The following is a 17726-nucleotide window of genomic DNA, read 5'->3' on the forward strand; positions in this document are numbered from 1 at the left end:
CCATAGTCCTAATTACATTTGCTTAACCATTATGTTTGGCAATCTGAACAAAAATAGGGATATAGAACCTTTCAATAAATCAACTTGCTGAAAAAACTGCTCTTATTGCATAGCACAGACTTGGACAACTAGATTTATTTTAGCTGTTTAAAATTAAAATGACAGCTTTTTAGTTTTTCCAAATTAGATTGCATTACCGAATTCTGGAAAACCGTAATTTAAACTACAATGGTTAATTTTTGTGTACTATGTTTTACACCAGTGGTCGGTAAACTGTGGGCCGCGAGTTACTTTGGAATAGCTTAGTGTTATAATGTAGTTGAGAACCGCGTGATAGTCGCACGACGTACATTCTCATTGCACTTTATTTTAAAAGTTGGCGTGGCAAAGAATTTTTAATAAGGCTCGGCTTTAAAAGGCCCACGTGACAAATGTGGTCCTGGGAGCCTGTCGAACTGTATTTTTGCCAACTTAAACTGTGTGTAATTGAAAAAAAATTTCGCACTTCGCGCATATGTTCTTCGTTTTATAGTATGTTTTACATTATAATATGGCAATGTTTCACCTTAAAATCAAATATCCTGAATCCGGCACTGTTTTCGTAGTGGGCCTTCAATAGCTCTAAAAAGACTACTTTGGGCCGCGACAAAAAAAGGTTGCCGACCACTGCTTTACACACTTACTAACAAGTCGTTCCGACCTACTACTGTACTAAAAGTGTCGTTGGACAAATTAGTATTTTTAGTAAAATTCGAGTTGAAAACTGCAATTAGAGCAAACAAGCAATTCATAAATTAGATTAGAATTAGTCGCACTTAATTTAATTAGAATACTAGAATGAACTAGTTCAGGGGCGGATTAAGGCGGGGGCTGCAGCCCCAGGCCCACCAAAAAAATCGCAAAAAAATAGATTCGTTTCATATCTCAAAATAAAATATTCGTTTATTTTGCGAAAATAAGCTTGTGTTTGTCACTTTACAATGTGAAGCTACTATGCGAAGACAAGCTTTGCTTTATATAAAGTTAGAAAACAGGCCCTGATCTAGTTGTCCAAGTCTGGCACAGAGTGCTGTTTGTCTCTGCTACAAGCTGAACGGCTTACAACTCAACAAATGAACGGTTAGAAGGTTTATTGGCAGAATAAGAAGTAAAAGCGGGCGAAAAGATAAGGGCTGTCGGCGTGATCACGAATGCTCGATGAGCTGTTCCACAGTAGGACGGGTCTTTGGGTCGCGACGCAGACAGGCCTGGACCGTGTGCACCAGTTGCATGTCCGGGTAATCACCGAACTCGATTCTGTGTGAAAGAAACGATTCGCGATTTTTTTACCCTAAGTCAGCGTTTCTTAATCAGGTGACTGGTTCACCCCAGGGTGAATAAAATTTTTGCAGGGGTGAACCAACCAAAAGGGGTGAATAAGGGTGAACCGTCAGAAATGGATGATAGCTTGCGAGCAGGGGGATATTCCGGGTGCTCATTTTGTGCGGTTATACATAGACGAGATAGTTTTATACTATTATGAAACAAGGGTGAATGAAATCTGGAGATAGATGCTAGAGGTGAACAAAAAACTAAAAACGTTTAAGCACTGCCTTAAGTTATGATTAGAGATGCCAGATATAATTATTGGTGGTTTATTTCGATATTGACGCCCAATATTTTAGGCAAAATGTAAGGTCGTACGATACCAAGTGACGCCATTACTGTGACAAACTAACCAAATTGATCAACTTAAAATCTGCAAATGTAATGTTCTAGGACAAAAACGTTTTAACGTTATTTTTGACAAACTTTAAAAATCTTACGATTTAAATATTCGTATAACTTTAAGCGTCAACTCACGACCATCATATCCTTAAATTGAGTTAAAAAATGTATCAGCTTTGCCAGGAGTGCATATTTATTTCTCGATAATTTTAATCATTATTTAACAATGTTGTCAAAAAGGAAATTTCTACAAAAACACAGGATCCTTCATTCTCGGTGTACTACATAGTTTCGGGCGTTACAGTTTAGGAAAAATCTTCTTTTAAAGCAGAAAATCGCAGCACAGCACAGAAAGGCCCTAAACCTACTTGGAGTTGGGGTTTGTTATTGCATTTAGCTTGAGCAGTTGGTGCTTGATATGTTGGAAGGGAGTCCGACTGAACAACATCAGGTAGAGGATACATCCCAGAGACCACACGTCCGACCTCGGGCTAATCTGCACAAGAAAGGACCAAGTGTATATTACGATGAAACACATAATAAAAAATGAAATGCTGTTGCTGCCTTATCTACATAGTAAATTGTTCTTTCGACAAAATTTTATTGAAGCACCAACGTTTGGTCACCTATTAGGGCAATCTTCCTGTTTGAAAATTAATACAATTGACACATATAAAAAAGAAAAAAAAAAAAAAAAAAAAAAAAAAAAAGTTGGAAGTTAAAAACGGCAGGGTTCAATTTGCATAAACATCCCATGTAAAGCAATGGTGGCCACACCGCGGCTAATATATCGAGGTTGTATTAGATTGTTTAGGAAGTCCGGAGTCCATCCTTGCGTGGTTGAGGTTTGCCTACTTGGGCGCTGGTCTAGAATCCTACCTCATCTTTCACAGTACCGAAATGAATTTTCAAAATTAAAATTTTAATAAATCAATAAATATAGGAGTTTAAAAATATAATTATATTACTTGATCCATCCAAACGCTAACTTGGTTGCGATTCTAGACAGCTTTGTCATTAAATTTCCGAATATTGAAGGTAACCCTAGTTACACGGTAAACCACCTAAAAGCCCCCGCTACCCCTCATGGTACAAAAAGTATTTTTTTGTGCATGTGCCAGCAATGTTTTCTGCAGAGAGTGGATTTGTTATTTATCGCAATAGTATTAAACATTGATTTTTTGCCGAATATTTCAAAACATGCAAAACTTTGAATTGTGTTGAATATATATTTTTCAAGTGAAATGGGTTTGCTGTGTGTCTTATACTAGTTTAAAATTGTATAAACAGAAATGCTGAGAATTCAAGAACAAGAAGTAGAAGATATAAAGTTTGCCATATTGTTGGACCATTTTATCTACTTCCACTGACTGAACTACCTATACACTAAGACAGGGATCGGCAACCTACGGCCCGCCAAACTATTTCATCCGGCCCGCCTCTTCTTTGACAAATTAGACACGAGTCCATTTCAACTATGTAAGTGCAAAAAAATTCGAATCAACATTCTACATCCGGTTTGTTTACGTTTTGATGCTGTGTTTTCACCTAGATCAGCGCTTCTTTACTGCTGCGGCGTGGAAGGCCGCCAAGTGCATCACGGAAAAACGGAAAACTTATTCAAAATGTTGGACATACATTTTTTTTAAATTTTTTCGTTTTCGGCAATGTAATAAAAACTTGCAAGAAATTAAAAAAAAATGTCGGTATAATCCCCAAAAAAATCGCGCTTGCTCTACTCGCCAGGTGAGCCTTGACTTAAAAAAGTTAACAAACAAAATAAAATATATAATATACCTATAACACAGTTCTTAGCTATCTAAAATAACACAGTTCTTAGCTATCATTTTGTGCGGCCCGCAGAGACCTTTCTGAGTTTGGTTTTTGCCCGCGACTAGAAAAATGTTGCCGACCCCTGCACTAGGAAATGTTTCTAAATACTTAAATCTAATTAAGTAGAATTCTGTTAAAAACTAGTAAATTTGGAATTAATTAGTCCACTCTATAGCAAACTGTATGTTTAATAAAATATATGCATTCGCAAAAAATAACGAATAAATTCGAAAGGATGAAAAATATCTTTGTAAAAAACGTTTGAGTTACCAGACTTATAATGGTATGGTTTGATTTTCAAAAAAAATTGCTCTGAAATTACTCTTAAAATGACTGACTTTAATTATGTCACAGAAGAGTACAACGATTATTTCTAATTAAAGGTATGCGAAAAAATACCCTTTAGGACAGGTTCTATTTAAAGTAAAACCGTAATCTTTGGATATAACAATAAAAGTCTAGATTTCCAAAAAAAGTTAAACAGTTTTTAACCAATAGTAAATTTTTGCCTTTTAAGATAATCTGCGATATTTTAAGAAGTATTAATCCAAACAAATTCATAGCAAGGGCGGTGTTAAACAGGAGAGTTTAACGGTCAGAAGGTAATGTAAACTAAATGGCTCATATAACATGCCAAAATGTGTAAATCAGTGTTAGACATATAACTGAAATGCCCACCTTGAACTTAGGAGCATTATTGTCGTAGGTGCCCGACATATCCAGAATCGCCTCAGGCGCCATGTAATTCAGCGTCCCAAGCTAAACATAAAACGACAGCTTTAGTATTTCCGACATAACCTGGTCACTGGGCAATATATTCTAACAACATGTTTTTGTATTCATAAATATATGTTTGTTGTAAAAGTAAAAATGGTCTGAAATCATAATACAGATTGCTAAAATGACAAGTCAACAACAAAATGGCCAGATTTACTTTAAAACATAAACTAATTGAAAAATATTTAAGCAAAACTTTAAAAACACCAAATTAAAACTGTGTTTATTTATTGTAATTTTAAAAGAAAGAGTTAGTTTACCAAAGTAAAACAAAAATAACCAGCTATATCTTAAACAAATCAGTAAAAAAACAGAAAAACGTTTTTTTAAACGCCAAAACGCAATATTTAGGCAATTTTTTCACCTGTGTGTCTTTGATGACGCTCGTGGCACCGGTTTGAATGGAGTTGGCAATTCCGAAATCAATCAACTTTAAAGTTCCCTTGACTATTAGGAAGTTTGCCGGCTTCAAATCCAGGTGAATGACGCCTGAAAACATGATTGACATTCGAGTAAACACCAGAAACTAGACCATGCGACAAGGTTTTTTGTTTTACTACAATATTATTATGAAGAAACAACGTTTAAAATGTGCATCTAACAAAATTAAGCTGGAGTACATTAAGCTGTTAAATATGCAGAAGTATGTTTAACTGTATAATGATGTCTAACTTTTGTTTTTAAATAAAAGTGCGTTTTAATTTTTCTTGAACGGATTTTGCGAGGTTCGCAAAAAAATCTAATTTTAGGACCGTCAGTAATACATACTATAATAAAAAATGGACTAACAACTAAAATTTGCAATAAGACATAAATCGGACACGATCAAAACCGTCAGTAACGGTTACAACTTACAACAACCACCCACCCCAGTTTATCAACTTCATCAGTCCACCGTTAAGTTCTCCTTAACAACATTCTACCCTGTTTGAAGGATTATTGCGCATTTGGTTTTAGTATGTCGTCGGTCTAAAACTCTAAATACTACGGGAACTGAGCGTCGCGACGCACTTGTGTGTCGTTTCACTTCTTCAATGGCGTCGCACGATTATCGTACAACAACAAAACAAAAAAACTGCGGTAGTCAAGTGCTAACTTGAACGTCCACGGAAACTCATAAAAACTGTATAAATGGATATTATGATTGCGAGACAAATGAGGACTGGTCAACCAGATATATAGATAAAAGAAAAAAGACAACGTTGCAGCCAAAATATCAATTGATACGACTGTTTGCAGGGGAATGACATATTCATTTCACGCACTGTTTTATTTAAGTATATACACTATACAGTAGGTGCCGTTGATTCTTGATTGCATTCTATTGTTCCTTTTTAATAAACATATATAAATCAAAAAACAATTATTTAAATTTCTTCCTACAGTATTTCGTGTGTTGCAGCAAGTCAATGGACTTGACCTGACCTAGGTTATTTGGACAAATTACCTTGGTTAAAATTAGGCGTTTTCATTCAGCAATTCTTTTTCTAAAATTGGGTCATTCATTAATCTCAATTTTGGAACTAATAACAATTTGCTTGCTTTCTGTTACATTTATGTTATTTTTTTACTTGAGTTGTTGCTCATAATCGAACGAGTTTACCAGTTTTAATGGTTTAAAGTTTTTATTTTAAGACAAGGACTTGACTTGAAGTTGACTTGCTCTAATTTTAACTAGACTTCAACTTGAGCAACCGATGACTTGGACTGGAACTTGACTTGTTATTTATTCGAAGACTTGTCTTGGACTTACGTTATTTACGAATGACTTGAATGAGACGTAAGGCATTTCAAAATGACTTGTTTATAACACTAGATATTGTCGCTTTATAGCTATAGGTCTTATTATTATACCGTGTTTGTGAATGGTGTGAACCGCATCCAGCATCTTTCTCCAGAAATACTTGACCTCGTAGGGCTGCAGTTTGGTGCCGCTTCTCTGCAGTAGCTTGGACAGATCGGTGGAACCGCATTCCATCACGATATAAAGGTCATCGTGGTTCAATTCGCTGAAAAGTACGGGTCATAACAACATTTAAGCTAAGGCCTATCTCATGATTGCTTAATGGCGCTGGTCTAGAATCCTACCACCTTATTTTACAGTAACTTAACGAGCTGTCCAGATAAAATGGCTCGGAAGAAATATATATGGGAGAATAAAATACAATAATAGTACTTGACCCACCCGAACCCAAACGCTAACTCCCACCCTAACTCAAACATTTGTTTTTAGACTCCTGTCGAAAACGTGGTAGGATTCTAGACCAGCGCCTTTATAACGAACGATGAGCGACACTTATTTTTTTATTTCAACACGTATACCCGCATATATATTTTTTTACAACAGCCGTTCAATCTGATATAAAATGACGTCACTGTGACTAACTTCTAAATTGAATAATTCTTAACAATGGTACTAATGCAACCATTTTGGGTTGACAGACCAAAATTTGCTGTGACATTTAAAAGCTAATTTAATATCGACTGTTAATTTACTTTTTCAAAAGAAGTTTCCATTTCAAGGTAGAAAATGTCATATTGGATGGTAAACCATAACTGAAATTTAGAAATTATTTTGATATCAGATCGCAACCAACACGACCCTATAGTATCCGACAAGTATCGATATTACCACTTGGTTAGACCAATTAGATTTTACACGACAAATCTGCTTAAACATGTCATTTCTTTTGCGAAAAACGTCATGGTGGTAATTGGGGTGTCCAAGGTTTATACGAAATGTCACCACGATGTTTCTGCTGGACTGTAAAAATATTTCTAAGCCTTCTACTGCAAAGCATTATGACGGCAAAAAAACGCATTGTTTTATTGGAACGCCTACACAATCCTCCCTACATAATATGTATGGGCGTATGAGCTTTTTCAATAGCATTTGAAACTAATTTTTTAAGCCAAATATATAAAACATGAAATATTTTCAGCAATCTAAAAAATGTGCAAATTGAATTAAATTAATTCACAAAAACGTCTACTAAGATACATGTTTTCGTAATCTCGAAATACTTACTAGTTGTACAAATGAATGATGTTTGGATTATGTCGGAGTTTCTCCAAAAACTTCACTTCGTTTAGAAAACCCTGTCTAATTGTTGAGTCGCAACCTTTTAGTGTGACCTAAACAGTAAAACCATCACATACTGTTGTGTCTCATTGCAGAAGAATAAAGATAAAAATATCAAGTATGACAAATGACCAATACAAATATTTAAAAGAAACATCAAAATTCGGTATGAGTGCCCTCATTTAAATATATTAAGCTCAACATTTAACACTGTCGTCGTTAGTCAAACCTCAACATTAGTTTAACTGCAAAATTATTAAATAAAAAACGGTTTCAGTAGTAAGACGTAATAAGAACACCAAAGCCCATACAGAAGTATAGCTATTATTTTGAACGTTTCGAATAACTCTTTATTCATTTTCATCATCATGCCCCCTACTATTATGCTACAAGGTTTCAGTAGTGTTTCTTCCAAACACGGACAGAAAAAAGCTTACATGTTTTACAGCCTTCATGGTTTTTGCAGCCACGTCGAATACTTCGTACACTTTGCTTGAACCTCCCTCGCCCAAAACCTTCATAACCATGTAGAGTTTGCGGCAGATTCGCAAAGTCTTCGCTTCTTGCAACCAACTGCAAAGCTCGTTGTCCAAGTCTGGTAAAATAAATAGAGTTTTACTCAATTTAAAAAACTGTTGCAGATAAAGTACATATAATTTTTTTACTTTTTCCAGAAAAAAAGGATTCTTAATTTTTCTTTCGTAAGGTACATGAGTGTTAAAAGCGCTATTTTTGCGATTTTTACTTGGTTTTAAATCACGCATTTTAAAGGCATGCATTTACTATTCAATTCGTGGCTTTTTCTTCAAATATTTATAGTTTATTCAACGAAAAAACTACAAAGGCCTAGTTTCAAATAAGCGCATACCATTCGTATTACGAACATGTTGTGTAACCTTTTTTATAATAAGATGAATTCTGAGAACCATTACGTTCTGTAGGAGACTTCAAATTCGTTCCTTCATCTGAACTAGGTTCACGCTGGCATTCAGAAGTCCTGCCATTCGGATCTAATTGTCTTAAAGGCCGCACAGCATGACCTTGAGGCACCTCTGCAATAGGATGCACATGACCTTGAACAGCCCTGTGTCTGAGTTCATTGTGACCTTGTGGTTTCGGTTCAAGATCAACACGACCTTGAAGTTCCCGGAAAGAACTTTTATTACTCGTCGGTAAAACCTTTGGCAGTTCGGGTTCGTGGCCTTGATGTTCACCTTTCTGCTCGTGACGTTGGGTGACCTTTGCCCTTTCGCGTTCTTGATGTTGTGTGACCTTTAACCTTGGAACTTGTTGAGGTTGCGACACTTGTGGCATATTATGGTCATCGTCTGATTCTGAATGGTAATTTTGGAAAAGTAATAAATAACTTTTGATAATAACAATTAACAATATTAGAAGTAAGAATGTCCGAAAATAATTATTATCGGATCGGAGCCGATACACGATGCCAAGTGTAAGTACCGGCACTCGTCCGATACCAAGGGATACTAAATTAATATAGGGATTGTCACCATGATTTGTCACCCAATGCAGCAATTGCTATACCTTAAAAAAGGAGTTCTTAAACTGGGGTCCATCAAAGCCATTACTACATATTTAAGAAATAATCAATTTTTTAAAGAAAATAGTTTAATTAAAAATAAAACGTTTTAGCAATGAATGTATTTGGCTTCAATTTTACTTCATCGGCATATTTCTGATATTTCTGAGCGGGCATCGATATCTGGTTAAACTGTCAATTATCGGGAATCTATAATTACAAGTTAATTTAAAATTGTTTTTTGTTAAATCAAATTTATTTCATAGTTTTTGGATAAAGATATATTTAAACATAAATCTTACCATTGTTGTAATCAATTGGTTTAAAGTTCCAGCCATCAGCAGAATTGTTTTCCCTAAATGAATGGAAAACAACAAATACATTTTAATCGCTAAAAGCAGGGGCCATTTTTAAATTAATTGATGGTTAAATGTAACATATTTTAACAACATTAACACAAAAGTGAAATATATAATTCAGTGACAAAGGTTTATGCAAAATCAGAGTGACACTTACTTATTCAAAGAACAAACGACTCTTCTTGGCTTTTCAACAGCTTTCAGGCCACCTAAAAGGAAATATTTTAGGGCAAAAAGGCAACAAACTGACAAAATGTGATTCACTGTTGGTATACTGAGATTAATACTATTACTGCGTTTTTTTTTCACGTGACCCCAATAGTAAACGTGACAGCGACGCTTTGGCGACCCAATTGTATCACCTGAACTTTTTATGTAATTTAAACAAAATATCAGCAGTACAACTAAATTCGAATTCAATTAATATGAAATGTCTTGGTATTTCTCTCTTAGTTTCTCAAAATTCTGGCCTGGACCGATTTCAACAAATCGGCCACCCAAACTAAATTAAACCGCGGCCCTATTTTGGTCATATAGGTTGAGAAACAATGTAATTTTACAATAAAATACTAAATATTCAGGGAATATACATTATGGATGCCAGAAAATATTGCATCGGAGCCAATACCGGCGCCACATGATAGTATCGGTATTTATACGATACTAGGGCGTTTACAGGGTTCATCCAAACTAACATAAGCTTTTCAGCTATGGGTTGAGAGTTACGATTCAATGCAGCAACTTCTACCAAAAGGGTAGATGATGAATTAACGACAAAATGTTAAAAATGTTTTAAAATTCAACTTAGCTTTCTAACACTAAAGTTTTGACCTTATAACCCGAAATAAAATACGTTTAAATGTTCACTACTCATAATTTTTTCATATTGGAAAATATAGTAATGCCGTCATTTGGTATTGGATCGGCGGTAATTTCGTCCAAAATATCTAGTATACAGTTCAGATGAAAATACAAAGAAACGTACTACCCCAGTATAGATCTAAGACGCCATAAGATGCTAGAGGTAGGCCTATTGTAAAGACAGTTTCTACTCACTAGGTGGTAGTGCGGCGCCACTTTTAATGGTAGACGTTGGTTGACGAGCCATTCGTCCAAAGTTAAAGTTGTTGGAAAGTGATTTGGTGACAGAGTACGAAAGCCTGCATTCAAGATTTAATCAACTGTAGGAATGCTTAACAATCAAATCTATAATATATATCTTAAACATGTGAAGGCAATCATAAAGGTTCTAAACAATTTTAAGATTTAGAAACAATGGCATTAAGGTCCTTATGTAGCATTCTTAGATTCAAAATATATTGAAAATATAATTAAACTGACTTCAAAAGATAATTATTTAAGTTTGTATCTTGTCTGTTATCCATAAACCAAATCAACAAAATAAAGACAAATTAGAAAATAACTATTTAAGTTACCTGGGTGGCGAAGGAGTCTTCAGGTCGTCAAATGTACTTTCTTTCTTGGTTCTGTTTATCAAACTAAAAATAATTTATATTAACAGCAAATCTGTGTAAGCACTAAGTAACGTTTTACAACTGTACCCCCAGAAGAGTTGCCAACTTTAAACTTTTAGGCTGACGAGAATTTTTGCCCAAATAACATTCTATTATTTGTTGGCAAGCCTCTTGAATACAACAGTTAATGTAGTGATTTTCAAACTGTGTGTCGTGAAAATATTTGCAATTTGGGAAAACTAGCTATTCGTATTACAAATTGGCATGTAGGCAAACTGATCAGAGTTAATGAACCAGTAAGGGTGCCACACTGGCACATCTATTTATCTCTGAAATTCGTACCATGGTATAACAAGAATATGTAAACAATTTACCGCTTCCTTTCAGTAAGGATTGGGCTACCATTTCTAGTCAGGAAAACCAAACTCAGAAAGGGGTCTGCGGGCCGTTCAATTTTAGCTACATAGACTTTACACATCTTAATATACCAAACGCAATGACTGTTCAGGGATAAAATTATGGTATTTTGCAATTAAAAGGCTGTAGCTATATCACACACTCAAAACACGAACAAGATTTGCGCAAAGCGCAAAAACATTTTGCTTTTACATAGTTGAAATAGCCAAAAAATATGACGAATAGACTCATGTCCAGTTTGTATAATTAGACGCAGGCCGAATGACTTGCGTTGGCGGGCTGTAGGTTTCAACCCATGTGTACAGTAATAACAAGGACCCTGTGTACCATATTTTAATATTAGTAGGTAAAAAGGGTAAGCAGTAGAATATTCCAGAGTTTTGTTTGTTTATTTTACCTACCATGGTTTTTGAAGGGATTTGGAAACGTCTATTGCAGTGCGGAGCTTGGGAGTTCTAAAAACACATGTAAATGGGTAAAACCAGACTATTGCACCATGAACTATTTGTAAACAGAACTGTGGACCAACCTCGGACTTTGTGGAAAATCAAGAGCTTCCAATTCTCGCTTATATAGATCTGGTCTGTTAAACAAAAAGTAGATAAATAAGTGTTGACATAATTATAAAAAAATATCTTGCCCTGATCTAATTCAATCCAAGGGAAATATTCCCATCAGATAATATATTTCAAAAGGTAGCTTGATTTTTATCATTTGCTTTTTATTGGAATCATTTGTTTTCACCATTTGGATTCAAAACATTTTAAAAAAAGTGAATCTAAATTTCGGAAAACTTGGCTGAACTTTGTTTCACAATCCTATTTGTATGTAAAAAGTAAAACAAAACACAAAGTTCTACCTGAACGGCGACTTTAACACATTGTCGGTCAGGGAGTGTTGATCTTTAGGCCGGACAAAAAGTTTTTCTGCAACAAAGATTTGTTTTTTCCAACAAAAAGCAACAAATTGCCAACAGTTTTAAACTAATTAAATTTTAGTAAAAAAACATTACAGGCAAACTAACACTTTATATAAATTGTTCGAAGTGTTGTACATGTTATTTTTAAACAAAACAATTTTTTTTTTAAGTTTACATACCTGGTAATAGAAACTATAATGAACATAAATATTGACCAATTAAGTTAGGATAGATAGAGAATTGCAATGAACATACCATCAATTGAATCCAGTTTGGGTATTTTGCTTTCTTGTCTTATGTTTCCAATATTTGCTGAAACAGTGAAACAGTATTCAATTAAACATTAGATGAGATTTAAAGTAGTACATATACCAGGTGTCGGCAACCCCTGGCACGCATGCCAAAAGTGGCACGCGAGTTGATTTTTATAATTTTGCACGCAAAATAATTTAACACGCACACATCATCTTGAGAAAGTGCAACCATTACATCGCTACCATATCATAAACATTACTTATTACATCACTAACACTAGCACTAACTAAACTGTTGCACACATTTCCAGTTCGATCTGCAGTGTTTGTGATCGTGTCACGAATTAGTGTCTTAACTGTTATATTTACCATTATTTTTTTGTGGGCCCTAAAATTGGCAGGATGTTTACTGCAGTAAAGCAGGGCATTCTAAATTTAAGTACGCACGTGTGTTTTGGTGCGACTGAGAAACGTAGCTTAGATAGTTAACACTTCTAGGTATCATCTGAAAAGCGTTGAAGTATATTCCCAAAATAGCAGGCACAGTATTGTGTTTGTGACAGTTTGTTTTTTTAGCAGGGTTAAGGTATCTTTACAGAATTTAACTTATAAAATTAGTGCTACGAGTCAGACTCAGGACTCGAGTATGACAAGGTAAAACGAACAGAGCGCGACATGTGCGCATGCGCATAACCAAATTTCGAAACTCTAAGGCAGCAAACCAACACAGCGTTTTTTTTTTCTAAACAGAATCCTATTGGGACAAAAAAACTTTTGTAATTAGAACAAAAATAATTCATTGACGATATTAACTACACAAAATACCTAGAGGTTTCAACTGGGCTGCTGTTGGATATGCCTTTTCAAAAAGATCAGTTCTTCCTGCATTGAGCTTTCTTAGAGCTTCTGTGATGGAAGCATCATCAGGCAAGATAAGTCGGCTTGTTTCAAGTACTTTGCGTGCTTTTTCTGCCCGCCCTGAAAGTATTGAATGAGTCAACTGGACAAATTGAATGTATATAGTATAGAGGCAGTAACAACACTTTAAACTTACAAAATATTTTTCATAAATGCAAAGGAGCAGATACCAATATTATAAAAAAAATTAATAAAAATTAAACAAACAGTAAAAAAGTACGCTTATAAATATCTGTACAATATGTAGCTTTTATGAGCACAATATATTCAAGAAATAATGCATAAAAGTTGGCATACTCCATAGTATATATATCTTCACACAAAGCAACCAAACTAATGACCATAATTGCTATAAGTATATAGTTTAACCCAGTTAACATGTTAAAATTAACAACAATTTTTAATGCAAAAGTCAGTTTGAGTTACCGTTGTTCATTTCGAACTGGGCAAACTCCATGTGAATAATGGGAACCCTTTTGCACAAGGCAGACGCAACTCGAAAGGCATCTCTGGCATCATCAGTGTTACTTGCCCTTTTTATAAAATAAAAAATGGTAACTAACTTGTATTAGACAAACAATAAAACTCTAAGTTTAAAAATCAGAGTAATACCAGAATCAGACATTTTTTAAACAACATTTTTTTTCCCATTACTTAAAAAATATCTGATCCTGGTTTTACTCATGTTTTCAAACTTTGAGTTTTATTGTTAATATAAACGTCAGCGGAACAGTGATCGACAAGCAGAAACCTGCCGCCTATGGTTTTGAATTCCGTAAAGATGCTCCCTTATATAACACTATATACCCTACAAAAATAGATGAATATTCACCCAATGAAAAGAGCCTCTTCTGCCAATATTTTTGCATAGTCTTCATTTCTTCGGTACAAGTCTTGATCAAGGTAAATTCTGGCTTGGTTGAAAAAACTAAAAAAAATATTTATGTAATTTAGCAACTCAACACTCAACAATCAGGGCACAAAAAAGGTTTAAATATATAGCAAAATTAGAACAACTCACTATTTTAAAAGCCTCTTCCTTTGCAAATTATTGGCAACTTTTAAACAGTCACATAAAACTTGGAACCACTTGGCTGGGTCACTGCCAAGGTCCTTTAGTTGCGAAGTGTGAAGAGATAGATCTGAAAACGATATACCAAAAACAGACATGTTTATTACTTACAAAAAATCAAGTTTTAAGCAGGGCTGTGGAGTCTGATTTCGGGAAGTAAAACCACCTAAAACTACCCCAGTCCTGAGTCTGATATGCGTAGTACCAAATTTTAAAACTGATAGTGCCGCCAACTGGAAATTGTAAAGGTGGAATAGCATATGGTGGCATATTTGTCAACCATGTATTGTGAGTGAATGAATTATACAACACACCTATAAATGGATTGCTGAATATTCATGTTATTCAAGTTACATAAATTGGCGGAATACAGGCTGTAGAGTCAGGGCTGGACTGGCTAACAACTGGAAGACAAGCATCATGTGACTTCAGAGCAAGGATGGATATTTTGGCACTTTTGGTAACAGTTAAAAAATGATGTATATGTGAAAAAACAAATACAACCCACCCCCATTTTTATTTGATCAACAAATTTATATTTTACAATTTGCTTCATCCAAGTTTTTTGTGGCTGAAATGTTTTTACAATGAGTTTTCGAAAAGTTTGTTTAAAGCCACAATTAAATGCTTTTCAATCTGAAAATCCTGTGACATGTGTACACCATGAGATTTTGGAGCGCTGGTCCAGAATTTGGGTTCCTCTCTGGAAATGTTTCGACGGGAAATTCCCTGGATTTTCCGCGAATTAACAATTCCGAATCCCGGGAAATTTTTTTTAATCCCAGTTATTTGGGCAAGTTTTTGACTGATATAAAGAAAAAAATATTACCAACCCTGGTTAGGTCGTTGGCTTAGTTGCTTTATTTGCACTTACCAGGGGAAAAACTTCATCAAATTTATTCTACCAAAAAAATGCAAAAAAAAACAAATAAGGGTGCTGACTTAAGGTCTTGTAAGATTGCAGAAGCAAGACTACAGAACATAAATGAGCTTAATTAAATATTTTGAGCTAATTTTTGGACATCATAATTACATAATTTTAGGTATAATTTTTTCGTCTGTAATTTTTCATTTTTCAGTCCCGTTTCCAGGGAGTGAAAAAACCCCGAAAAAACAGGAACCCTAATTAGAATCTTACCGCACTTTAGCTTTATAATTATAGAGCTATGATTATTTGCAGTAGGGTGCTGTCCACTGTGGAAAGTATGGCAAGTGCACCCGAGAGATTTTTTTCAACCTTTCAAACGTGCACCCCAAAAAATGTCAACTGCACCGGAAATATGTAAAACACTTGTGCAGAATATGTTTACAGCGCAATGTATGCAATACAGAGTGCATCGGAAAATCAGAATGTGCACCAGAGGTGCACTTTTTTGACCTTTGTTGCACCCGGTATTGCATACATTGCGCTGTAAACGTATCCCGGATTTTTTCGTCCGTGCACACGCGAGATCTCGTCGAGATCTGCCATACCTTCCAGCAGTGGGTGCTGTGAGTTAGCAGTTGGGTTTGGGGTTTGTCAAGTAATAAATATTCGATGCTCTTTCACTATTGTACATGAAAAGTTATGCAAAAAAAAAAAATAATAATACCGCTTACCACAACGCATATTGTTTGGGTTAGGGTGCGGGTTAGCGTTTGGGTGAAGGTGGGTCAAGTAATATTATGTTTATTATTAATAATAACTTGACCCACCCTCAACCAAACGCTAACCCGCACCCTAACCCAAACAATATGCATTGTGGTATGCGGCATTTGAAGAAAAAAATTTTTTTATTAATTTTTACGTACAATAGTTAAAGAGCGCCAAATATTCTATTATGTTTATTTTTTCCATACAATTTCATTTTTGACGACACATTTTTCTTACTGTAAAAAGTGGTAGGATTCTAGACCAGTGCCGACTAAAGTTTAAATTTTAAAGCAAGTCGTGTGCTGGTGCAGTGTGCACATCTGGACTGCTTGCCACATGAATAATTTTGGCGCTCGTCTAGAATCCTACCACAACGAACATTATTTGCGTTAGGGTGCCGGTTAGCGTTTGGGTGTGGGTGAGTCAAATAATAGTATTAAATAATAATACTTGACCCACCCTCACCCAAACACTAACCGACATCCTAACCCACATATTGAGCATTGCTTAATAATTATTTAAACAATGTGGTAGGATTCTGGACCAGCACCATAATTTTAACAAACACTACAGTATCTAAGCAAAAATACGCAAAACTTACCAGATGCCGAATTTTCTTTTGCATCTCCCGACATATTATAAGAATAATATGTTTCTGAAGAAAAATAGTTTGTAATTCCAAATTTAAAGTTCTTCCCTTAAAATCAACTTACATTACCAAAAGTTCTGAAAGTCTACCCAAACACTTAAAATAACAGCCAATTTATTATTATTTTTGCTACTGAAGATTTAAACGTAATTAGCAATATGCTTTTTTACAATTATCAAATCTTTGTAATTTACATTGTAAACATTAAAATTCAAAAGGGCCGCGATATCGATTTGCAAACTATCCACAGCGACATAGCTTTTCAAATTTGTGTAAGCCGTAAAACAAATTACGCAGATTAGGGTTCTGAGTTAATACTGCAACGTTGCGGATCAATCAATCAGTTCCAGGTAATCACTTACCTTCACGAATTTTCATCGGGATCATTGCAGGTAACATACATAAATCATAAATGTGAACAATATTAAACAAAATAATTCAAATGTTTTTATATTGATGGAATCATGCTTTATATTTATGAAATAAAACACTTTAAATATGTTTTTCTATTCACTTTAAATATGTTTTTTATATATTTTTTTTAATAAAACAACAGAAAAACAAACGATCTTAATGAAAAACCAAGGCTTATATCACAGGCATGGACACGGGAATTCCCCCGCCCATTGTAGCTGTATTATTTGTTGTATATTTGAGTCTGCCGTTTCACGCTTGACTGAATTTACCAAAAGCAACAATTAACGTTGGTTGTAGTCTGCGAGATTCATTAGATTTTGTAATATGTTTATTAGGATTGCAGTTTATAATGTTAGTTAAAGACCAAAATATTTACATTGTTTCGACACGAACGAAAAAATTACAATATAGTTACTTTTTATTTGGATTGTGGGCAAAGTAATACAACAGTAACGAGATTTCGTTGGCCCAGTCTGTATGGTGTGGCAAACGCATGCCAAAAATTTGTTTAGGCAAGTTGTGTGCACAGGAGATCTCGGTGATTTTTGCGTAAAGTGCTTTGCAGTACAGACTGGTCGTCGGCGAAGAACAAACTTCTTCTTACATGTGTACATGTAGACCTACTTACCTTTAACAATGACTTTTATTTACTGGTCCAGTATTTGTAAACCTTG

The 17726-nt window shown here is 34.9% G+C and overlaps 1 protein-coding gene across 1 annotated transcript; it reads right to left on the minus strand.

Moving 5' to 3' along the window:
• Nucleotides 1–1132: 1132 nt before the first annotated feature.
• On the minus strand, nucleotides 1133–16815 carry LOC146138717 (dual specificity protein kinase TTK-like). Its single transcript, XM_083394661.1, has 20 exons — nucleotides 16588–16815; nucleotides 14303–14423; nucleotides 14114–14209; nucleotides 13708–13814; nucleotides 13189–13341; nucleotides 12050–12116; nucleotides 11720–11773; nucleotides 11592–11645; nucleotides 10735–10797; nucleotides 10355–10458; nucleotides 9456–9507; nucleotides 9242–9294; nucleotides 8296–8733; nucleotides 7837–7994; nucleotides 7346–7452; nucleotides 6172–6326; nucleotides 4682–4806; nucleotides 4219–4299; nucleotides 2076–2203; nucleotides 1133–1296 (listed from the first exon to the last, which is right to left on the minus strand). The coding sequence occupies exons 1-20, from the start codon at nucleotides 16619–16621 to the stop codon at nucleotides 1185–1187; spliced, it is 2262 nt and encodes a 753-aa protein (XP_083250787.1). The 5' UTR covers nucleotides 16622–16815; the 3' UTR covers nucleotides 1133–1184.
• Between the last annotated feature and the right edge of the window lie 911 nt (nucleotides 16816–17726).

This window comes from Ascidiella aspersa, chromosome 7, assembly GCF_963924565.1.
Source record: "Ascidiella aspersa chromosome 7, kaAscAspe10.2, whole genome shotgun sequence".
Taxonomy (NCBI): Eukaryota; Metazoa; Chordata; class Ascidiacea; order Phlebobranchia; family Ascidiidae; genus Ascidiella; species Ascidiella aspersa.